General features: G+C 42.1%; 1 protein-coding gene across 1 annotated transcript; it reads right to left on the bottom strand.

Annotated features, from left to right (window-relative positions):
- Positions 1-1,533: 1,533 nt before the first annotated feature.
- Positions 1,534-6,025, bottom strand: PPDPFL (pancreatic progenitor cell differentiation and proliferation factor like). The gene is given in 6 exon segments (NM_001109967.1): positions 1,534-3,470; positions 3,717-3,748; positions 3,751-3,815; positions 4,103-4,180; positions 5,508-5,602; positions 5,872-6,025. Coding segments are annotated over 5 exon segments (426 nt in total). The 5' UTR covers positions 5,563-5,602; positions 5,872-6,025; the 3' UTR covers positions 1,534-3,274.
- Positions 6,026-24,763: the final 18,738 nt, after the last annotated feature.

The raw sequence follows: 24,763 nt of genomic DNA, 5'->3' as shown, positions 1-24,763 counted from the left end.
AGAATGCTGTTGGGGGGGGGGTGGATTAATTATGACTGTCTCCACTTCTTGAATGTCTATGAGTTAGAAGTTTAGCTCTATGCTATTCAACCCAGACAATTATTTATATCCGCACTCTCTAGTAGCCCAGTGGAATTCTGCAATTTTGTTTCCCACAACCCTTGTTGTTGTTGTTCAGTCACTAAGTCATGCCCAACTCTTTGTGACCCCATGAACTGCAGTATTCCAGGCCTCTCTGTCCTTCACTATCTCCCGGAGTTTGCCCAAGTTCATATCCATTAAATCGGTGATGCCTTCCAACCATCTCATCCTCTGCTGCCCTCTTCTCCATTTGTCTGCAATCTTTCCCAGCATCAGGGTCTTTTCCAATGAGTCAGCTGTTTGCATCAGATGGCCAAAGTATTGGCCTAACAACCCTAACTTCTACAAAATGTATGAAGCATCAAATAGGCCTGAACTCCAGCAGGAGGACTTCAGAGAGAATTGGACTGGCTGTTGGCGGCTTTATCTGTAATGAATATGGGGCCAATAATATCCAACCTGCCATCAAAACCACTTCACAAAAAGGTTAGTGGAATCTCAGCATAAAATGTCACAGAAACTGAGGGCAAATTATCAAAGCTTTGTTTGATTTGATACCAACATCCAGGGCCAGTCAAATAGCATTTCATACATCACACTAGAATGATCATAGCATGTTTCAGATCACATGGACACCCCTCTGACATAACTACCTTTACTATTTATTATCTCCTCAGTAGGCAGCAAAGCCAGGAGATGTTTTAACTAAAGCAACAGTTATGCTGAGACCTACATCTGAGGTACTTTTTAAAGTACAGCCCCAAAGTGTCTGAATGGTAGGAAAATTGCATTAGAATCAATTATCTAGAATTTACCTAGGAGACATTTTGTTGTCACTATTTCTGTCATCATAAGTCTGTAGAAACTCTGGAATAGCACAAAGCAAGCCTTTCAGTTTTTAATCATTATATGTGGTATAGTCGCAAAGTCATGTTCGATTCTTTGCAACCCCATGGACTTCAGCCACCAAGCTCCTCTGTATGGGCTTCTTCAGGCAAGAATACTGGACTGGGTTGCCATTTCCTTCTCAAGGGGATCCTCCTGACCCAGGGATTGAACTTGGGCATCCTGCATTGCAGGCAGATTCCTTACTGTCAGAGCCACCAGGGAAGCCAATCATTATATGAGTTCACTATGACATTATTTTTTGGAAAGATTCCTAATATTTTTCAGAGGATCTATAGCTATACATCTATCTATCTGGCAACTACAAATCCGCAAAGATAGATGTAGTGTGTGTATATATGTATACAGTACTCTAAAGTGCTTAATAACTATAGATGCTCATGATAATATGTTGGATTTAAAACCTTATGTAAAATTTAATTATCTTAAACAATAATAACTTTCAGTAACAGCACTAAACACATTAAAAATACTGCAAACACAAAGGCAAAAGTGTGACTTAACAAACAGTATCTTTCTAAGTAGACAAAGTAAATACCAACTTGATAGCTTATTTGGGGAAATTTATCCAATAAACTAAACAAGCCATCTGTTCACACAAATCCCAAGTGATTACAAAAAAAGGAATTTGTTAATAATCTCAAATAAAAAACAAAACCCCCCACAATTTACCATTTTGTTTCATTGTGTTTTTCTCTCACTTTGGAAAAATTCAGTCTTCAATCATGCTAATTTGATTTTAGAGTAAAGGCAAATGAAATGTAGAGCTCAAAGGTTTAATGAGCCTCCACAAATGCATAAAAAATGTAAAGGCAAGTAACCAGTAGAAGAGCAGTAATATGTCAGCAATGAAGTACTCCTGGGCCACAGGGATGTTTGAATCCCTTCACTGACAGCGAAGTGATGAAGGAACGTGACTTAGAAGGAGGACACATCCCATCTGGAGGGACCAGTGAAGGCTGGTGAGGTGTCCATCACTGAGGAAGCCATCCTGCCATAGCTGTGTGGTCCTGTGGTTGGCAGAAAGACAGTGCTCCCTTCAGGTGTTTAGTGCATCATCGGCCACACCAGCATCATAGCATCCCTAACTGCTAAGACTGGCATCTTACGTTGAAAGATATTTGCAAGCAGTATCAGAAAATCTTCAGCTGAAACTCCTTTAGCATTATCTACCAAACATGAAGGAAAGTAGGAAATACTCTGTCCGATGTCAGGAATATTCACATTCAGAAAGTGTATTCCAGCCCTCCTCTACGTGTTCCAAATTATACACAAAAACATGCTCATATTAGTCAATTTGTAAAGGTACAGAAAAATACAAAGAAGTAAATGAAAACCACCCAAACTCCCATCTCTAAAAATAACCATTGTTACCATTTTGATATATTTCCTTCCTGTCTACTCTTAAGCATATATACCTTTTAAATACAACAAAGTCCACACCATATACAGATTATCCTGCTTTTTTTCATCTAACTTGGTATCATCATGGTTTTCCATGTTGTTGAAAATAATTTACAATGATGAATTTTAAAGTCTGCATAACCAATTATGTACAGTAATGCATTCAACAGATAATGTATTTATGGGTATGTTTTCTATTTCCAATGTTCATGATTAAAAATACAATTTCTGCAACTTTTTTTTTACACTTCTGAATCCAGGGCTCTAAAACAATTATGTTAGGCATGAATGCTTCAGTTTTCAGGCATAATAAAACAATTAACAGATGTAATGAGAGTTTAACAAATTTTTTGAAAATTAACACACAATTTTTGATTTTTAAAAAATTTGAAAAAGTATAAGGTAATGAAAAGGCTATTTCACATGAATCTCTATATTTGAAGGTCACATGTTTTCAAAGTCTTTTCCAGTGTTTTCCATGTAGCTGACACCGTGGCAAGAATACTCTCAACATTGAAGCAAATGCCTAAACTTTTGCCGTCTGTGTGGCTGCAGTGGTCTTGTCTTGTGAGATATCCAGAAGATTTTCATCTTCCTATAGAGGAGATCACCAGGAGTAGCTCAGGTGCTAAAGGGTCCGGGGGTCACACCTGCAGGGCCTCAGCGGGTGGCTATTACATAGAGTTGCAAACAACGGTAATACTTTACATAGTGTAGTAACTGTTACAACACTGCCCTCCAAACCGCAAAGCAAAGATCATCAGCTGAGAAATGCTCATTTGTAAGCTAGGTTGTCTTCACAGTCCAGGTAAACTGGAAAAATATTGCTGAAATAGTCCCAGACGTGCCCAATTCATTCCTGTGTCATTTTGATATATCCCCATCATTGGGGGGAATTTGTATCTTTGGGGGCACCATGAAATGGTCTGGGCTTGTCTTTTACTGTTTGACTGTTCCGGAATCCGTTTACTGTTCCAGAATCAGCCATTTCTCCAAGGAGCTGTGATTCCTCTTGTTGGAGTAGAGAGTGGTTATTTGTTCCTGAAGGTACCTTGCTTCTGCTTCCTGGTCCATTCCCCCTAAACCATAATAATAACGGCATATAAGTTTTCCATTTCTCTTTGGAGATAGAATGCTCAGATCTGACTAATGATTAACTAAAAGAAACTGTGTCCCCACCTCTGCCCTCAAGTACAGGTTACATAAAAGACTTCACCTTCCAGAGAGGACCGTGTTTTATCCCTGCCGGTTGATGTGATAATTGTGACACGCACTGCTTTCATCTGAAAAGGAAATATTCTTATCGGAAAAAAACTAAAACTTACCCACAAGCAGACTGGTCTTCACCTTTCACATTTGAAGCACAGGTACAGATTGAAAAAAGGATTTAAACCACCAGGTGGATTCTGCCACTTTGGGTAATCCTATCAAATAAAATTCACATTTGTTGTTCAGTCGCTCAGTTGTGTCTGACTCTTTGTGACCCCAAGGACTGCAGCACGCCAGGCTTCCCTGTCCTTCACCCATCTCCCAGAGTCCGCTCCAACTCCAGTCCATGTGTCGGTGATGCCATCCAATCACCTCATCCTGTCTCCCCCTTTTCCCCCTGCCGTCAACCTTTTCCAGCATCAGGGTCTTATCAAACACAATTGAGAGACGAAAAACAAAGGGAAATAGGCAGGGTGGTGCTGATAAGTAATGAACTACATACCTAGCTGGGTTTTGTCATCACCTACGAAGTTGGCAGAATCAGGGCCAGTTAAAGAGGGGCCTGAAGAAACACTGGCCTCTGTAGGAAAGAAACAATAATAAACAAGCAACTAAATAATAAGCCAACACAGATTTTTACATATAAACTCTCAAGTAGCATGGTCTGAAATCATTTAATCCTGGATTAGGAACTGAAAATTTGGTTATATTACCAGCCCATTAGAAGTCTCCAGAATAATGCATATTACATTTTTATTAATAAAGTATATTCCTTTCCATGGTGAACAACTGTCACACAGATATTAAGTAGAATTTAAAATATATAATAAATGTTATCAAATTCAAAATCTTAAAAAGTACAAAATCAAGAATGAATATTATTGTACTATATTAAATATATTACTTGTACACAAGTCATATATAATGTATTATATTTAAATATCCTACAGAAGTTATCAAATTTAGAAATAAAAGAATCATTTTAAAAGAAAAACATCTAATTTGTCATATCATACTTCTATTTTAAATCTAAGTGTTGTAAAAGATAAGAATAGAAAAATAACTTTTAAGAATGTAATAACTCTAAGAATATGGGCATAGGTTAACTTTGGGTGGGGGAAAATAAATTAGTAGATGTTTCCATCTCTTGTCTACAAATAACCTTTGAAATAAGACTTTTCTACAAGCTGGTATGACTTAAAAAATGATAGCTTGGTTCTGAAATGATTGTTTCATTTTATGAAATTTCTGAATTTTCTTCGAGAAGCTATACTTTTCCATTTAGCTATAAATTTACACAGATGGAGAGATAAATAAAAATAAAACTGGCCAGGTAGAAGCTGACCTACTAACCACAGGAGAAAATGGAAATGAGAGAATCTCTGAAACACATTTGTGCTACTTCTCTTTTCTCAGAAATGAATATTTTATTTATGTAAAATTATCAGGTTTTAGTGTATCCTATTAAAGGCAAGGCACATGAAAGTAAAACCCACAGGAATGAGTTGCCATTTCCTCCTCCGGGGGATCTTCCTAACCCAGGGATGAAACCCTCAAATCCTGCATTGGCAAGAGTATTCTTTGCCATTAGCGCCACCAGGGAAGCACCCGCCCTCCCCCCAACCCCGCCAAAATTGTGAAATACAAGCTTATTTTTACTTATTTATGTGTTAATGGTTTTATGGCTATAACAAAACATAGTTAAAGCAAAGTGATGAGGTTTGACAGTTTTTACTGATTCGGGCAGTCTCTGATAAGCTCTATTCCTATTTTTTTCACTGTCACAAAGAATTGTCATATTCTCCCTTTAGTTCTGACAGGACATGATACGTAGGTTAATTATACCCCACAAACATCACCTGAGATCATATTCTCTAGGGCCACCCTCTAGAGTTGTTACGACTCACTTCGATAATACTGATTTCTGGCCAGAAGACAACCAGCGGAAGGCACGGATGCCATTGTCCCCTGAGCAGGAGCCAGTGAGTTGGTGACCGGCAGCCTGCAAAACGGGCGATAAGAGGCTAAAGTTAATCATATTAGGTTCCTGTTCCTTTTCCCATGAGTATTTTTTGTAAAGCAACATAGCTTACCATGTAATAAATATCCCATAAAGAATTAAAGAGTTCACACAAAGTTGTGATCAAATTCATTGCCATAAACAAAAAATGCAATTCATTAGGTGAAAACACAAGAAAAAATATATATCCAAGTATAACCATGTCCACAGCTGGCTCCAGAAGTGTAAACACAGCCCTGACCATCACTCACCTGCCTGCTTTCTTCAGCCTGCTCTTCCAGTGAACGTGGGTCTACAGGTTCTTCAGAAAATGCAGACTTGGGAAGGGCTGATTGATGGTGATCCGGGACAGACCTGCCATGGGGCAGGGGGTGAGCCGTCTGTAAGCACAGCACCCCTCGGTCTGGAAGGCAGAAACCTGAGCTGGGAGTGGACTCAGGTGGGCACTGGGCCACCACAGGCGGAGCCAGAGGCACCCTGCCTGCCTGTGTGCCCTTGACTGGGTCAGCCTGCCAGCGGGGGCTGTGGGCCAGGCAGGTCTTGGCCCGGACGTAGTGTTGTCCTGGCCCTCTGGACAGTCCTGGCTCAGGACTGCTGGCTTGACAGGGAGGGAGGTAACAGCCACTCTGGGGACAGAGACACAAACTTGGTCAGTCACGCAGCTGGGGACAGCACCACGCTGGGCTCTGAGGGGGACACCACGGACAGGCTGCAGGCCAGCAGGAGGACTGGATGTCATTACAGCCACGGGGATGCAGTGCAGAGGCACAGGGTCTTGGGGGACAGGAAAGAGGTCAGGGAAGCATGGGAGCCTTCCGGAGGAGGGCCGTTCACTGCACCCCCAGTGGACAGCAGGTTAGAGAGTCCAGCAAGTACAATCCAAGACACATGGGAATCATGGGGACTGAGGAAACAGGAGCTTGATAGCCTTCTAGCAACACTGCTGATTGAAGCAAAAGCTGAATTTCTGTTCTGCTTTTAGCAATGGTCCTTACTTGAACTGCTTTGCCATTTCCTAGACTCAGTTTGCCAAGAGGTCCAGCTGTGGATCCCTGGATGTTAGGAAGAAGATGCTGTCAACTGGTGATTCAGTTCATTTGGCGGCTGTTGGTTTCACCGGCTTAAAGCAATTTTGGCAACGTGTACAGAATTGCTCATCACCTATGTTCAAATTTACTCAAAATATTTGTCTTAGTTTGCCATCATGGTTCTTTTTAAATACCTACTCTACCTGGTTATGACCCCTTTCTGTTGCCAGTATTATTCATTTCTGCCTTTTCTCCTTTTGTCTTGATTAATTTTGCTGGCGGTTTCTCTATTAAATCTTTCTTCCAAAGAACTACCTCTCTTGTTTTTAGGTTTTATATTTTATTTCCTGTCTTCTTTTATTCTTCTTCCTTTTATTTACTTTAAGGTTATTCTTGTTATCTATTTCAAAATATTTTTTACTGCTGTTATGACATTTCTTGAATATTTGAATTATTTAGTGATGCTTTTCTAGACATATACTTTCTCTGGTAGCCTAGAGGGTAAAGCATCTGTCTGCAATGCAGGAGATCCTGGTTCGAACCCTGGGTAGGGAAGATCCCCTGGAGAAGGAAATGGCAACGCACTCCAGTACTCTTGCCTAGAAAATCCCATGGACGTTGAAGCCTGGTAGGCTACAGTCCATGGGGTCACAAAGAGTCAGACACGACTGAGTGACTTCACTTTCACCTCCTAGACATATAAATGTTCTCAATTATCTTTTAATTGATGATTCCTAAATACCCTATGTTGTCAAAAGAGTCTTCTCCTTTTTATTCATTCTTTCAAATAATTTTGGAAGTGGCTTTCTGTGTATTGATAATAGTACATATTCTTCCATTGCACAGTCATGATTTTGTATCTATTTGATTGTGTTACTTAATTATGTTAAACAAACGATTTACGTACTTACTGATGTCTTACCATCTGCCCTCCCAGTCTGTAGTGCGATCGCATCAGTTGGGTCTGTCCATTTTGGCCTCATGTGTTTTGCAGCCGTGTGGGCAAGTGTGCACAGAATCCTGATGTCATAGCTTCTTGGTGGATCTTGGATTTTACTTTCCTTTATCAGCACTAATGGTTTAACTTCTGCCCTAGATTCTCATTGGTCTAATGCTAATTTTGTGGCACCTGCTTTTTTATATGCAATCAGAAATTGTCTCCTTTAATCTCTTTATTTTCTATCTGTTCTGTTTCCTTTTAAAAATAACCTATCAGCTCCCTTTAGCTACATTATTTTCTCCTAGTTTTACATATGCACTTTCTGTCACAGTTGTTGAACTGTTGGCTGAGTTGCTTAGCACCAAATTTCTTCACAAATTTTGGGATGTGGATTTGCAGGTTCCTTCTGAGTGGTAGGTAACTTCCATTGCTCTGTCCAGCTGTGCACCACCCCTGGCCACTATACCACACCTCTCTCCTATCTGGTGGTATCAAGATTTGACCCATGGTTTTAGTTTTTGAAGGATTCAAAAGTGAGTCTCTCAAAGACAGGGGGTTCAGTTCCATTCAGTCACTCAGTTGTATCCGACTCTTTGCAACCCCATGTACTGCAGCATGCAAGGCTTCCCTGTCCATCGCCAACTCCCAGAGCTTGTTCAAACTCATGTCCATTGAGTTCATGATGCCATCCAACCATCTTAACCTCTGTCATCCCCTTCTCCTCCTGCCTTCAATCTTTCCCAGCATCAGGGTCTTTTCTAATGAGTCAGTTCTTCGTATCAGGTGGCCAAAGTATTGGAGTTTCAGCTTCGACAGTCCTTTCAATATTCAGGACTGATTTCCTTTAGGATGGACTGGTTGGATCTCCTTGCAGTCCAAGGGACTCTCAGGAGTCTTCTCCAACACCACAGTTCAAAAGCATCAATTTTTCAGTGCTCAGTTTTCTTTATAGCCCAACTCTCACATCCATATATGACTACTGGAAAAACCATAATTTTGACTAGACAGACCTTTGTTGGAAAAGTAATGTCTCTGCTTTTTAATATGCTGTCTAGGTTGGTCATAGCTTTTCTTCCAAGGAGCAAGCATCTTTTAATTTCATGGCTGCAGTCACCATCTGCTGTGATTTTGGAGCCCAAGAAAATAAATTCTGTCACTGTTTCCATTGTTCCCCCATCTATTTCCCATGGAGTGATGGGACCGAATGCCATGATCTTCATTTTTGAAGGTTGAGTTTTTAGCCAGCTTTTTCACTCTCCTCTTTCACTTTCATTAAGAAGCTCTTCAGTTCCTCTTCGCTTTCTGCCATAAGGGTGGTGTCATGTGCGTATCTGAGGTTATTGATATTTTTCCTGGCAATCTTGATTCCAGCTTGTGCTTCATCCAGCCCAACATTTTGCATGATGTACTCTGCATATAAGCTAAATAAACAGGATGACAATATACAGCCTTGACGTATTCCTTTTCCAATTTGGAACCAGTCTGTTGTTTCATGTCAAGTTCTAACTGTTGCCTCCTGAACTACATACAGATTTCTCAGGAGACAGGTAAGGTGGTCTGGTATTCCCATCTCTTGAAGAACTTTCCATAGCTTGTTGTGATCTACACAGTCAAAGGCTTTAGCATAGTCAGTGAAGCAGACGTTTTTCTGGAATTCTCTTGCTTTTTCTATGATCCAACGGATGTTGGCAATTTGATCTCTGGTTCCTCTGCCTTTTCTAAATCCAGCTTCAACATCTAGAAGTTCTCAGTTCATGTATTGTTGAAGTCTTGCTTGGAGAATTTTGAGAATTACTTTGCTAGCATGTGAGATGGGTACCCTATATATTTTTGCTTTAGCGACACCCAGTACAAAATCCAACACATACCATAGTTCCTATTCTGAAAATCTGACAAAACCAATGTAGTCTTCCTCCTGTGTGTGGTAATGAGGGTTATATCCTTGGCTAATGATTAAAATGTTATAATAGGGCTCTGATCTCCACACCATAACCATGACATAAGGCAGGCTAATTTCTCCCCGATTGTTAGCTGACTCACGTTATTTTCCAATATCTCACTATTAAAATTAGATCCATCCACATTTCACTGAGTCTTTTATCCTAAAATTAAGTTATGCAAACATTTCTCTTTGATTATAACACACACTTCAAACTTAATGGACATCTCATTAAAGGAAGAGAAAGGCATATTTAAGAAAGACTATGGGGTCGCACAGAGTCAGACACTACTGAAGCGACTTAGCAGCAGCAGCATTGCTAGTCACAGTCCACCATAGTCTCTCTGAGGGGTGACCAGTTTATTATGTGTGAGACACTATTACTCTTTCTGGGTTTATTGATGATGGATGAAGTTGGAGACAGATATCCGATCGTTGTTTTGTAGAGCATGGAAATTCATGGCAGAAAGATGGTTGTGCTTATAGAAAATTCACTACCACCCTGTGCTGTTAGACCACTGACGAGGGGAAATCAGAGTCTGGGTGACTTCACTGCCTCTGCCTCATTCCAACTCCAGTCTGAGATGTCTATGTGTGCACACAACACACTGGGGGTCTTTAACATGCAGTGACATTGGAATCAGTGAACATGCCCCATTAAACATAAACACTCTGTTGTTGTTATCCACTCAGTGTTATCCGACTTTTTGAGACCTCATGGACTGTAGCCCTCCAGGCTCCTCTCTCCACAGGATTTCCCAGGCAAGAATACTGGAGTGGGTTGCCATTTCCTCCTCCAGGGGATCTTCCCGACCCAGGGATCGAACCTGCATCTCCTGCATTGGAAGGCAGATTCTTTACCACTGAGCCACCAGGGAAGCCCAAAAACATACACAAGGCCTCTATAATACCCAAAGCTTCAAATGAACACTGTTCAGTTCAGTTCAGTCACTCAGTCGTGTCCGACTCTTTGTGACCCCATGGACTGCAGCACGCCAGGCCTCCCTGTCCATGACCAACTCCCAGAGTTTAGTCAAACTCATGTCCATTGAGTCCGTGATGCCATCCAAATATCTGTGGCCGGTGCTTTATAGCTGAATCACCCTTCACCCCTCACCTTCCTCCTGTACCTGCCTGAGTCACCAAGGATGAACTTACAGTTCACAGTGTCAGATTCAAGTGGTGCCAGGGGACAGCTGTGGACCTGGGACCACGAGGGTCCCACCTTGCTCACACAGCTCAGGATTCTGTCCCTGAGGCTGACTATTGGTCCCCCTGCCTTACAGCTGCCAGAGGTGATAAAGCCTTCACCTGCAGACTCTTACCATCCACCTACACTGGTTAATACTCTCTCTCCTTTCACAGATTTTTCCAGTGTGTGGATGCCATCCCACTACATCCAGCTCATCCCGATGTCCAGTGATAGCTGCTTCTCTGACCATCACACCCCTGAGCAGCTATGGATGCTGGACCAGCCCCTGCCACAGTGCCCCCCACCCCTCCACACCCAAATCACCACTGGTAGAGGCTGTAATAGCCACCCTGGTCTGCCAGGGCTTCTGTAACAAAGCAGCAGAGATGAGGTGGCTTAAACCACTGAAATTTGTATTTTCTCTTCTCCCAGTTCTGGGGCAGCATTGGGCTCTTCTGAGGCCCTGTCTTTGGTTTGTAGCCTGTTCTGTGTCTTCACAGGGTTGTCTTCTGTGTGCCCGTGTCCTAGTCTCCTCTCTTAACGGGCACTCAGTCACATTGGACCAATGTCCCATCCTAACAATGACATTTGAACTTAGTCACCTCTTTAAAGACCTTATCTCCAAATATAGTCACATCCTGAGGTCCTGGGGGCTAGGACTTGACCACGTGCCTCAGCCTGGAATGGCCTGCTGGAGTTTCCCATGGGCTGTGGCGCTTCACCCATCACCAACCACAGGGGCCACACAGCTGCCAACCAGGTGAAAGGTGCTCCAACTCTGAAACCCCAGCCCCAGGGCGCCCTGTCCTTGGCCGGATTCCCTGGAGAGCAGAAAGTGAGACGCACATGGCGACACTTGTGGGACAGAAAGAGGCCTTGGGCGCTACCTGTTCAATCCATCAATCTCATCAACATGTCACGAGATCACTCAGACAGCTTGCCAGGTAAAGCAAGATTTCAAACACAAAGTGTATGCTGAGCACAAAAGCTTTCATTTCAGACATGAATTGATTGAATATCCTGAATTATATCCATTTTGATGTATCTTTATCCATAAATCTGGGCACTGCTATCACTGGAACATGATGTACATAGTTTCTGACAAAAAATTTCATATGCTGTGGTCATGTTTTCACTGATCCTTTGACTAAGCTTACAAGAAATAGTTTCTTATTTAGAATTAAAACCAGAGAAGCCATGATCTTTAGAGGCAGAAACATGAGATTCATTTTTAATCGACTCATAGTAATTATCAAAGAGCACAAATCAACCCAACATGTTGAAAACATTAGATTGTGCATTCTTCCCTCGAAATAAATATTTTAAGTCTGAGATTTACACATAAAATGAAAGAATATTTTTCACAGTGATATTTATTTTACTGCACTTTTCACTCCTTGTGCCTGATGGAGAGTAGAGTTTTTAAATGTGACATTTTTCACTTCCTATCTGCTTTTTTTTTTCTCTTACAAAAATAACTCTGCTCAACTTTCAGATGAAGTATCAACTTTTATCAGATGATCCAAAACACAAGTGGATTTTGATCTTCAGCCCAGGGAAGGAAGACTGTCTCTATGAATTTCATCAGCAGAGAGGAAGGGGAGGAAAAAAGGACTTCTGGCAGAACTTTCCCAAACTGTTGCCAGGAGCCATAGAAAGCTCACTTGTATTGCAAACCCATTATAACATTATAAAATAGTTTTACGTATTCAAGGTAATTTATGAATGGTTAACTACAGAAAGGCAGAAGCAATCAAGGTTACGTGAGTCACAGGGTGTTTTAATAAAGTGTTAGATTCTAGTGGTGTCAGATCTACGTGTATGTAAATACAGGCCCTCAATCACAAAAACATGCCTAGATGTGAAATTTTAGCTGTTTGTATAGTAAATATTTGTAAAACTAGTTTTACCTGAAATCCAGAGAAAATACTGGTGAAATATTTGCTGAAAATTTAATTGCTTCAATCAGTGGCACAACTTTCTGTGTATACATCTATAGATGTATCTCTATGTAAAGATAAAATAAAGATTTTATCTTTATCCCAAAGATAAAATCTAGGATCCTTTCATGAATCCAGGCTCATTTCAGATTAGGGTGGATTTTCACAGGGGTTTTGATGTTTAATAACTCTTCGCCAAGGCTGCATCACCTTCCCCAAATCATCCCTCAGAACCACCCTACCTTACTAATGTTTAGTCGCTTCAGTTGTGTCCGACTCTTCAGCTGTGACCCAATGAACTGTAGCCTCCAGGGCCCTCTGTCCATGGAATTCCCCAGGCAAGAATATTGGAGTGGGCTGCCATGCCCTCCTCCAGGGGATCTTGCCAACCCAGGGATCAAACCCACGTAAACCAGGACAAATTTCCTTGTATTGACTTCCCATTATGGATAGTTTCCTCTTGTGTCTACTGGGAAAGAAAGCTAATGAAATTCAGAACCCAGTCCATTTAGGTCTGGATTTTGTGTAAAAGTGCTGGGTAAGCAAGATGGCATCCATCTCCCTACATCTTTATTTCTTTTTGCAAGAACAGGACTATTAAAGTTTAAATATACTTCAAAATATTGCACCTAAGGATCTTTAAGTTGGTGTATGCTCTGAAAAACATGATACAAGATGCCTCTTATTAGCAATTCAATCCAATTCGTGTTCTCCTTTTACTTTAAAATTAATCTCTAATTGTACTTTAGATATCTGTGAAAAATCATGAACTATTGTAGCCTCTTTTAGCAAATCTCCAAGGGAATATGTCTACTGGAGTTGGGCTATAGAGTAAATAATCATATTAGAGGCCAAGGGCTTCCTTCAGTGAACTCTGTAGAACTAACTTTCCTTGATCATTAAAAACAGTCCGCCTTTGTAGCAATTTTACATCCTTGGTGAACGTAGCCCTTTTATGAAGCATCTCCATGGAAGTATCTTTGATTTGATATTTTATTGAGAATTGAACAGAATTAATACATGTTTTCTGTAGGGCTTATGCTACAATATACCCAATGACTGCAAATTCACTGATTTCATTTTATCAAACATAACCAGTAATGAGTTTAGAGTAAACAAAACAGAAGCCACTCTTTCATGTCTAGTGGGAATACTCTTGGGTTTGTTTTAACTTTTAATTAATTAAGATGTCCATACAAGGGATCAAGTGTTTATGATTTTTCAATGAATATTTATGAAAGCTCATTGTCCAAAATTCACAAGCATTCATTCAGACTCATTAAAAACGTTCATGAATATTTCACCCAAAACAGAGATCATAAACTGAAGCACTTTGTCATCCTTTCAAGAGCCACGTAAAGAATATCCATGAACATAAACCACGCATATGTTGGTGAGCATCAGTGTTTCTTCCTTTGGAACATATGACCTCTTTACTTGGGATCAGCAGTGTTTTAGACCCCATCTGTCATGTTAGCAAGAGGTGTTCAATAACTCTCAAAAAGTTGGGGGGCAGGAAAGACAAAGTTCTAATACTGAGTTTGAGGCAACAATTACCAAATCCTGAAACACTGACGAATTAATTTTACAATCTAGAAGTCAGAAGTCAAACGTCATCATCAAATGACAGACTAAGATGAGAATGAATTTTCCAGCAAGTAGATCCATGTCACAGCTGTTTACACAGTGGTTGCTATGTGTCAGGCACCAGGCTACTATTTTTACTTTTGAGAATCCTGTGGACTGAGTGAAGACTCCTGAGGATTAACAGAGTGTCACATCTCTGTCTACAACAGAATGGAAAGTAGGAGTTGAAATCACAATGGCATTTTCAACAGACATCTGGTGTTTATCACTCATGGACACTAGTCTTTCACGGATATAGTTCTACAAGGAGGTGAAACTCAATATTGTGAATCCTTAGCACCCACTGAAACTCAGGTTTGCTTACTGTTCACTCCTCCTAAGATGTTCTTTAAGCAAGTACTATGTAGCGGGTATCTCACCATGCTAACACATATGGTAGCCAAGACAATATCCTTGATCTCATGGATGCTAGGAAGTAAACTAATATAATTCCTACCAGGGAAGCCTACTTCAAGTAAGAAACAGATAACTATGCAGGAAGAATGTTCCCTGGTGACTCAGATGGTAAAGAATTCACCTGCAATGCAGGAGACCCAGGTTCAGTCCTTGGGTCAGGAAGATCCCTTGCAGAAGGAAATGGCAACCCACTCCAGGATTCTTGCTTGGAGAACTCCATGGACAGAGGAGCCTGGCGGGCCAGAGTCCATGGGGTCACAAGAAGAGGGCACAACTGAGCGACTAACACTTTCACTTTTTCACAAGCGGGCAGCCTTGGGAGCTGATTTAGGTGAGAACAGCCTCTCTGAGGGGGTGAACCGGGCAGAGTCTCAGTGAAGGAGATGACTCGTGCCTGGTGTCAGGGTGAGGGCAATCTCAGACAAGCTCAGCAAGGGGGCGGCCATAGTCGGGGGTAAGGGTCAGGACGAGACGTTTCCCAAACAGAAAACGCAAAGAGATCATCTCATTTTAGGAAAATTCGATGACTTCAGTCTTACACGTATTTGTTTATTCTTTTCTTTATTACTCTGTGTTCTTTTTTCTTGCCAAGTAGCATTCCGACATGTGACTTTACCACGATGTGTGTGTCCGTTCTCCTGTTGACAGACATTTGGGGGTTTCTAGTGTGGGATCATTGTAAGCAAAGTTGCTAAGAACACATGTCTCCAAGTCTTTTTGTAGACAAGTGTTTTCATTTCTCTTGGGTAAATACTTAAGGGGTGGAACTGCCAGGTCATGGAATAGGTACGTGTTTAACTTTTATAAGAAGCTGCCAAACAGGTTTCTAAAAATGGCTGTAAATTTTCACTCTCTTGCCAACAATGTGTGAGAACTTAGCCCAGGGATGGCTGTGCTCGCGGTGTGTGTCTTTGTCGGGGCTCACCATCACCCGTCCTGCTGGGGTGAAATGGTGTCTAACGATGCTTCTCTTCTGTATTTTTTGATAATTGATGATGTCGAGGATCCCTCCCTCTGCTTCCTGACAACGTATTTTCTTTTCTGAAAAGAAAGCATCAGTTCAAGTTTGTTTGTGTTGCATTTGGGTTGTTGGCCCTTGGTTAATGACTTGTAGGAGCAAGCTTTTATTCTGAACACATCTTCTCTCCTTTGTGAATATTTCCTTTCCTTCTGTGTGCTGTCTTACAGTTTTTCTTACTCATGTCTTTTGGTAGGCTGAAGTTTTTAATTTTGTTGAAGACCAGTTAATCACTTTTAAAAAGCAGGTTTTGTGCTTTTTTGTATTCTGACTAAGAAATCTCTGTGTAGCCCAAGGTGGTAAAGATATTTTTCTATTTAGGTGTTGTATACCTTTATATTTCGGGTTTAGATGTAAGGTCCATCTAAAATCATTTTTATTAAACATTTATTTTAAATGATGTACTTTCATATTTTCTGGATTCTCTTATTTGGTTAAATTTTTCAATGTCTGATGATAAGATGACATTTATGACTAAGTGTTGCAGGTTTGGGCCCTAAAATATGATACCCCTTCGATACAAACACATTTCTAATCAATACCAAGTGACTGGTTGTTTTGTAAACTGAGATGTGACTGAATTAGAAAATATTTCACTCTGTACCTTTGAAATTTAAAAAAAGAAAACTTTTGTCTCACATTAGTACTTCTCGAAACTTTGTTGTTGCTGATGATAATCATTCTTTGTTATGGAGGGATCCAAACCTGCCCTTCACCTACCATTTTCTTTCTTGTTCCCTTCTTCTACCCTGTGTGTTTCCGTTCGGTGCTTAGAGTTTTTGAGCTACCTGCTTCATGAACATGCTAGTTACTTCATGTATGGATGCTTCTGGGAACTCTCAAGGCTCCGAGGCTGAATTAGGAGAGCAAAAAGTGTAACTGTTGTTTCTGAGTCACTCAGATGTGTCTGACTCTCTATGACCCCACGGACTACAGCAGCCAGGCTCCCCTGTTCTTCACTATCTTCCAAAGTTTGCTCAAACTGATGTCCATCGAGTCGGTGATGCCATTCAACCATCTCATCCTCTGTCGCCCCCTTCTCCTCCTGCCTTCAATCTTTCCCAACATCAGGAGCTTTTCCAATGAGTTGGCTCTTCACATCAGGTGGCCAAAGTATTGGAGCTTCTTCCAATGAATATTCAGGACTGATTTCCTTTAGGATTTACTGGTTTAATCTCCTTGCTATCCAAGGGCCCTCAAGAGTCTTCCTCCCAACTGAGGATCCACCAAGGCATGAACCTCTGACCCTGATCTAGCAACAGAAGGGAGCTCAGGGAGGCTGGCCTCTTTCTGTCTGAGGTCCTGGTGACAAAGTCAGGCAGAACTCAGTGACCTGGGTCTCCTCTCCCCACTGAGGCTGACACCCTCCTCTGCCTCCTGCATAGGGGACAGATCCAGGAGCCGCTCTGTCCCTGTGTCCCCACTGCAGTCCCTGAGCTTCTTCCTTAGTTCCTGTTGCTCCATTAGGGATGAAAAGTCAGTTCCTAAATGATGCTAGGATAACTGGTAGAAAAGCTGGACTCAACCCCAGGCATCAGAAGATCAAAATGGGAAGTTAAATCAATAATTCAGAGGGGTCCCTGGGTGGATGCAAGCCAAGACGCACAGAAAAATAGATGTGAAGGGTGGAAGCTGCCGGCTCCCACAAGAGTGAAGTGAGAGCCAAGTCTATGCAGGGTAGATGTGGAGATGGGGCTGTACCCAGGGGACTGGACAAGGAAGTTGTACCCTATGGAGACTAGGTTGTATCGGTCTCTCCAGACCAGGCCCCTTGACATGACAATGAAGGGTTTGCCGAGAAACTAGACATGAGGATGGTCAGTCGGGTGAGGGGGGAGGGCTGTGGCTGACAGTGGACAGTGGAAAGGACGGTTACAGTGGGTTCTGACCCCCAGCAAGGGGACCCTGGAGGGGAGCTTGCAGTTCAATTCCTCAGGAATCTCTAGAAAGAATAGAACAAGGACATGAGATGTGGGTCTGAAAACATGGGGGTTAATCACTGTTCATGGAGCAGCCACACGTCCCCATAACAACCCACCACCACCATACCAGATGCAAAGGGCTGGTGGAGCAGCCTTGACCCAAACCAGCTGTGTTCCTCGAGCAGCAGCCAGGTTAGCTCAGGGGGTCTGACACCCAAAATGGCCCACCCACATGGTGGTGACTAGGGCCCCCCACTGCCCCTAAGTGAGTCTACTCTGACACGGCACCCAGTGGTCCACTCAGCCCCATCCATCCAGGCAGCACCAGAAGACACCTCTGCTCTTGAAACTAGCCTAGGAGGCAGGTGTTGCTGGCATCTCAACACATAAGTCGGGCTGTAGGCATCCTTGACTGAGCGACTAACACATCCTTGAGAACTACTCTTTACCTTGCATGGATGGGAAGCCTGAGTTCCACTGGCATCTTTCAGGGTCTGGATGAGGGATGAGCTGCCTGTGGTTTGCCCATGTGTGATTTTTCTGAGCGAGTTCTATTCTTAAGAGAGAGATTAGCAACTCTGGAAATTATATATAATTATAATAAATGAATGTAAATATTAATATTGTTATATAAGCATCCTTATTATACAAAAATGAGAGTAAAATATATATATACTAAAAGAAATCTTTTTCCCAGAAAATGTTGCACTACTAATTATACAACTTCAGACTTTGAGCTGCTGCTGCCATTTGAAGGAGGGAGCCATGAGCTGTGGAGTCTCAGGGTCACAGGTGGCCCTGCAGCAGCTCCAGGCAGCTCTCACGTGTGGGCTGTGAGACACTCACGACGGTCCAGGCACGAGGAAGGTAGATTTACTTGGTTTCTAAAGTTCCACTAGACGGAGAGCAGGGCAAGGCAGTGAGTGGGGAGAGCTTGGAGACTGTGTTCATGGACATTGTGTGTATGTGCATGTGTGTATATGTGTATGTGCGTGTTTGCCTGACTCGTGTGTGTATATTTGTGTCTGGGCACTCATGCATGTGCTTTCTTTGCATGGAACATATCTAGAATTCACACAAACAGAAGTACTGAAAAGAAGAGAAATTGCTTTACTCTTCTCATCAGTATAATATCTGTGAGAAGCAGAATGAAAAAGAAACAGACCCAGCTGCTCCCATGAGTTCTTTGTGCCAGAGATGAACCAGGCGGACCTTCCTGGTGAGCAGAGGGTCAGGGACACAGTGAGAACTGGCTGGACAGAGGGTGATTTCCAGACCACACATGTGGTCACCACTGTCAGGACAGAGCCCTCATGTCAAGATGGGAGGTCGCCCCGCGACCTGCCTGTGGTGTCTCACGGCTCCCCTCTGCCCAGTCTCAGGGTCCACACTTCTCCATACTGAATAACTGCCCTCCTCACCTCGGGAGCTCCTGGGGCCTCAGAGAGACTATAGCTCACAGCTCAAGACTCCATGGTGACAATGCCACTTCCTCCAGGAAGCCTTCCCTGACTTCCTGCCCCCAGAGCTGAGGAGGCTCTGTTCGTCCACTGTCTTGATAGCCATTAACATCGACTGCAAGCGTCAGGCTGTCAGGGGCAGACCTTTCTGCTTCCCAGGACACCCACGGCCAGCACACCTGTCCCCACAGGGCAGAGTGAATGAGTGAAAGTCTCTCAGTGGTGTTGACTCTTTGTGACACCATGGACTGTACAGTCCATGGAATTCTCCAGGCCAGAATACTGGAGTGGGTAGCCGTTCCCTTCTCCAGGGGATCTTCCCAACTGAGGGATTGAACCCAGGTCTCCTCATTGCGGGTGGATTCTTTACCAGCTGAACCACCAGGGAAGTCCAAGAATACTGGAGTGGATAGCCTATCCCTTCTCCAGAGGATCTTCCTGACCCAAGAATCAAACCAAGATCTCCTGCACTGCAGGTGGATTCTTTACCAGCTGGGCTACCAGGGAAACCCAAGCCCCAGGGCATGAATATCAGCAAAACAAGGAGACAGAAGCCCAGGAAACAGAGATCAACCAAGGGGACAGGGTGGCAGGGGAGAGGGAAGGGGTGCCTGGATGGTTGCCACAGAGACGAAGCAGGTTTCGGGGTCTGAGCATCACAGGGCAGAGGTTCAGTCACCCTGCTGTGTCCTGTCCATGGGCTGGGGAGCTTCTGGGCCAGGTGGCCAGCAACAGTCCCTTTCATGTTTACAAAAAATATTCAACCACCGTACTTTGTCATAATAGTTAAGCAAATATCACAGGCCCACCTATATATAATACAAATATTTTTAAAGATTTCACCTACTACAGAATAGATTTTTGGATCAAGTTAGAATATTTTCCCTTTTTAATAATTCCAGGCCAACTGTAAACCCATACCGCCCTCTGCTGGTCATTGTGTGCCTAATATAAAAATGGATGTGGACCTGGTCTGTGGAGAAGTATGAACAACCTCAGATACCTGGATGACACCACCCTTAAGGTGGAAGGTGAAGAGCCTCTTGATGAAAGTGAAAGAGGAGAATGGGAAAGTTGGCTTAAAACTCAACTTTCAAAAAATTAAGATCACGGCATCCGGTTCCATTACTTCATGGCAAATAGATGGGGAAGCAATGGAAACCATGACAGATTTTATTTTCTTAGGCTCCACAATCACAGCAGATGGTGACTGCAGCCATGAAATTAAAAGACACTTGCTCCTTGAAAGAAAAGCTATGACCAACCTAGACAGCATATTAAAAAGCAGAGACATTTACTTTGAGACAAGGGTCCATCTAGTCAAAACTATGATTTTTCCAGAAATCATGTATGGATGTGAGAGTTGGACTATAAAGAAAGCTGAGCGCCAAAGAATTGATGCTTCTGAACTGTGGTATTGGAGAAGACTCTTGAGAGTCCCTTGGACTGCAAGGAACACCTGAGTTCTGTTCTTGACTTCACTGCTAGCCGATGGCCTCTGACAATGTAAACGAATCTGATAAACCAGTCAATCCTAAAGGAAATCAGTCTTGAATATTCATTGAAAGGATTGATGCTGAAGCTGAAAATCCAATACTTTGGCCACCTGATACAAAGAACTGACTCATTGGAAAAGACTGTGATGCTGGGAAAGTTTGAAGGCAGGAGGAGAAGGGGGTGACAGAGTATGAGATGGTTGGATGACATCACGGACTCGACAGACTTGAGTCTGAGCAAATTCCAGGAGTTGGTGATGGACAGGAAAGCCTGGCACGCTGCAGTCTATGGGGTCTCAAAGAGTCAGACAAGAATGAGCAACTGAACTGAACTGAACTGAGTCTGTGAAGAACCCAGCATTCCCCAGAAAACAAACTATTTTTCCTGAAGTGAATGAGTTTTTTTCTGAAACTTATTTTCCAACAAACAAAACTTTCAAATTTTTATCTTTTTATTTCTTTAATTTTTAAGCAGAGCTAGTTACTTAAAAGCAATCTTAGAATATTTTAGACTATTTATCTCAGAGTATTTTTATCTTTTATCTTTTTATAATCTTAGAATCTTTCTTAAAATATTTTTATCAAAATGTCACTGATAAAAAGTTAATAAAATATGTGCAATAGAACTTCTCTCAAATTACACATATTTTAAAGACACTTTTTTATTTCATGCTTTTTATTTTCCATTTAATATATTTTCATATATGAACATAATTCTAAGATAAGGCTATAACCAAGACGTGCCATACATTTCACTAATTCTCTAGATAGATCGCATCTTCCAAAATGGATGGATTTAATTCACTAATTTATTTTTTCTTTCTTTTTCATTTTTTAAATTATGAAAATATTTACATGTTAGAGTTTGATAAAGGCATCACAGACAACTGAAATAGAAAGTAACAAGCAGCCGGAATTTGAAAGTCATAGATCAGCTTGCTTTCTAAGAATGTGACCTCAGGCAGATATTTACTGTAACTCAGCCTCAGCTTCCTCATCCTCAGATCACAGGTAGCACGGGATCACTGCATCGTTATTATGAATAATAACACGTGTTTCACAGAGTGTGACGCTGCCTGCAGTCACCCAGCCTCTTCCTGTGCAGAGCTGGGGCTGAGGAGCTGCCATCTTCCTTGTCTGAGCGACAGTTCTTGTGGGTGTACCTTCCAACGCAGGCACATACTAGGCTCTCAATAATACTGCTGGTGAGTGGATATTTTTAGCAAATGATGGCTGCAAGTGGAGAGATTTTAGCATATTCTGGGGTCTGTGGCCAGCCCAAATGCTTTTCTCATTCAACACATTAAAGGAGTTCTAATGGAAACAAAACATGAAACTATGGATTTATGGCTTTGTTCCCGAAAGCAGTGGAATACATAATGCATCCTTTCTTAGTCTTTGTTTGGTTTCCATGGAAACAGCTGTGGCAGGTGAGATTGCTATGTATTTATCACAGACAGTTACCTCTATTACTTCTATCTCCTTGATGTAGAAATAAGAGAACAGTTCAGAGGACAGGGATGTGGAGAAGAATATCCGTACCTACAGGTGACGAGTGCCTCACGCACCTCACGATGTCCACTCATCACCTGTGGGCCCGCACCCAGCTGTGCTCCATCTCCCCTCTCCACTAAGTGCTCTGCCTCCGAGGGCAGGTGACTGTCTCAGCTGACTGCGTCCTCACGGGGTTTCGGCACAAGGAGACTTTGTATGTAGGGCAGCCGAGTCCGAGCTCGCCAGGGAAGGGTCAGTAAACGCTGGCTCCATTACACAGTTAATTTGAATGCTTAAAAAAGATCAGTGAAAGCAAAGAGCTCTTAATCTTCTTTGAAACAAATAGAAAAAAAAAACTGAAAATACAAATATTCATGCGAGTGGGCTACACACAGAAATAATCAACAATGGCACGGTCTGAGGGATTTCAGGCCCTGCATCTGCCCTAAAGCCCCACACGTATCACCTCGTGCATCTTATCACATCCTGTAGAGGTTTATTATCTCAATTTCATCCACAAGGCTAGCAATGATCATAGAAGAAATATGGCGTGTTTTTTAATAAAATAAGCTTTGTGATCAGAAACACCTGGGTTCTCTTCTTGACTTCACTGCTAGCTGATGGCCTCACACAACTTAAATGAATCTGATAAACCAAGACTTAAATCGTAATATCCGTTTTCTCTTGCACTAAAGACGCATCAGCTGTAAAACAGCAGTGTGCCATGTGGATGGCAGTGTGGCTGTGGGAACTCGCCCGCAAACCGCCTCTGAACACAAATGGCTTGGGTGTGATAGCTGGAAGCTTGGCCTTTGTATCAGGAGCCATGAACGCATTTGTACCCCTTGGCCTAATGATTTTACTTCTAGAACTGTTTTCTATGTCATCAAACATATTTATTGTAGCAGCATTTGTAACACTGAACATCCAGAAACAAACAATGTCCACAAACAGAAGATTTGTTGGACTAAAACACCTAAGGATCTGTCCATGTGTTGGAATATTGTGTGTGTGTGTTATTTGCTCAGTCATGTCCGACTCTTTGCAACCATGGAATATTGTGTAGCTATTTATCATTACAATCCTGAGGAAGATTTAATAACAGGAAAATCCTTAGGGTGCAATGCTAAATACAAGAGCAGAACACAGTTCTGCTAGACATTATTATTTCACAACATATGCAATGTGTATAGAAAGAAGTTTGAAAATTAATACAACAAAGTGTTACCAAAGGCTCTGTTAGAGTGCTGATAGCAATATAACAAATTTTTCTCCATTTCCCACATCTTTAAAAAACTGTATATTCTTTTTAACAGTATAACACGATTTATTTTTTATGAATATAATAGACAGTAGCCTTTTTTTCTTTTTCAAGGATCCCCAGTAACACTATTACCTTTAGGGGAAAACATACTTGATCAATTTAAAAGCTGGTATTTTTTAACCTTTAACAAAACCTCCAAGAAATAAACAAAAAACAATACATCCAGAAAATATGATATCACTGGGCTGCTTCACATGGATATCAAATAGTTTAGGATGTCTTAATACATCAAAAGATTACAGTAAAATAAAAGAATAAAGAAACCAAAATGTAAGAGAAAAAAATGTTACTTTTAAAGTGTTACAGTTCTCCAGTCTTCAGAAGGACAGATGACTTCATATTAGACAGCTGGGACAGCCTTCATCAAAGCTGTGACTTACAGTTGGAACCTACCGAGTAGTGTGTTCATTTGCTTAAAAGGCAAACAGAGAAACTTCAGGGCCGGCGGTTCTGCTAAGCCTGCTGTGCGTCCAGCTGATAAGCTGAAAATAAATTGCACAGTGTTTGGGGAGCCCATTCCTTCCAAGCATCTCGCATTCATCCTAGGGGGATGAACACACAAGGATTTCATCATTCTTTCAGTCTTCCTTGAACAGCCCTCAAAGCCGGCCATGAACCGGGATTAGACTCAACACTTGAAAGGCTATGATTACAATCCAGCCGAACCTGAGTGGTTTGTGGTTCCTGGACGCCAGCTCCACAGCTCCTGTCTGGGTGTGATACTCGTGATACTTGTGTTTGTTTAACACAGGCTTGTTCCTTTAAGAAGACTTTTTTTTAAGCTCAAAATAAAATAAACAATAACAAAACATATTTTATCTGTGGAAGGAAAGCAGATTGAAATTGATTCCTTTGGTGGCGTCCAGTGGCTGAAGGACCCGTGGACGGTTGGACCATGAGGGACGGCTTCCTGCCCTGGTCACACGGGCATCATGGGGTGAATCACAGAAACCCACGATGAAGCCTCCTCTCTCAGGACATAATCTAAACTCCAACAGAATTTAGTAGATTGTGAATAGTTTACAGTCAGATCAACAGGGGGCTCAGTTGTGAGGTTGAGAAATACTACTCTTTTCTCTCCTTACGAGGTCACCACATGAAGGTCTTTGCGTCAGTTGCGTCCAGATGCTGAGCAAATGGGTTTCCAGGCCCTGCATCCTTGCTGTCTCATCAGGAAGCCATGAGCCATCTGCCATGAACCATCGGATCTGCCGGCAGCTGGGGTCCCCATCCAGGGGACCAGCACTTCTCTGGACAGACGTCCCTCTCACCTGGACTTCCCTCTGGCCCGGTCTCACCTCTGTTTCTATCCTAGTAACATGCTGGATTTTCTCAAGCACTTTTTCC

Source organism: Bos taurus, chromosome 14, assembly GCF_002263795.3.
Source record: "Bos taurus isolate L1 Dominette 01449 registration number 42190680 breed Hereford chromosome 14, ARS-UCD2.0, whole genome shotgun sequence".
In the NCBI taxonomy this organism is placed as follows: Eukaryota; Metazoa; Chordata; class Mammalia; order Artiodactyla; family Bovidae; genus Bos; species Bos taurus.
The sequence above is the reverse complement of the archived record's forward strand: the minus strand, read 5'-3'. Positions and strand labels throughout refer to the sequence as shown.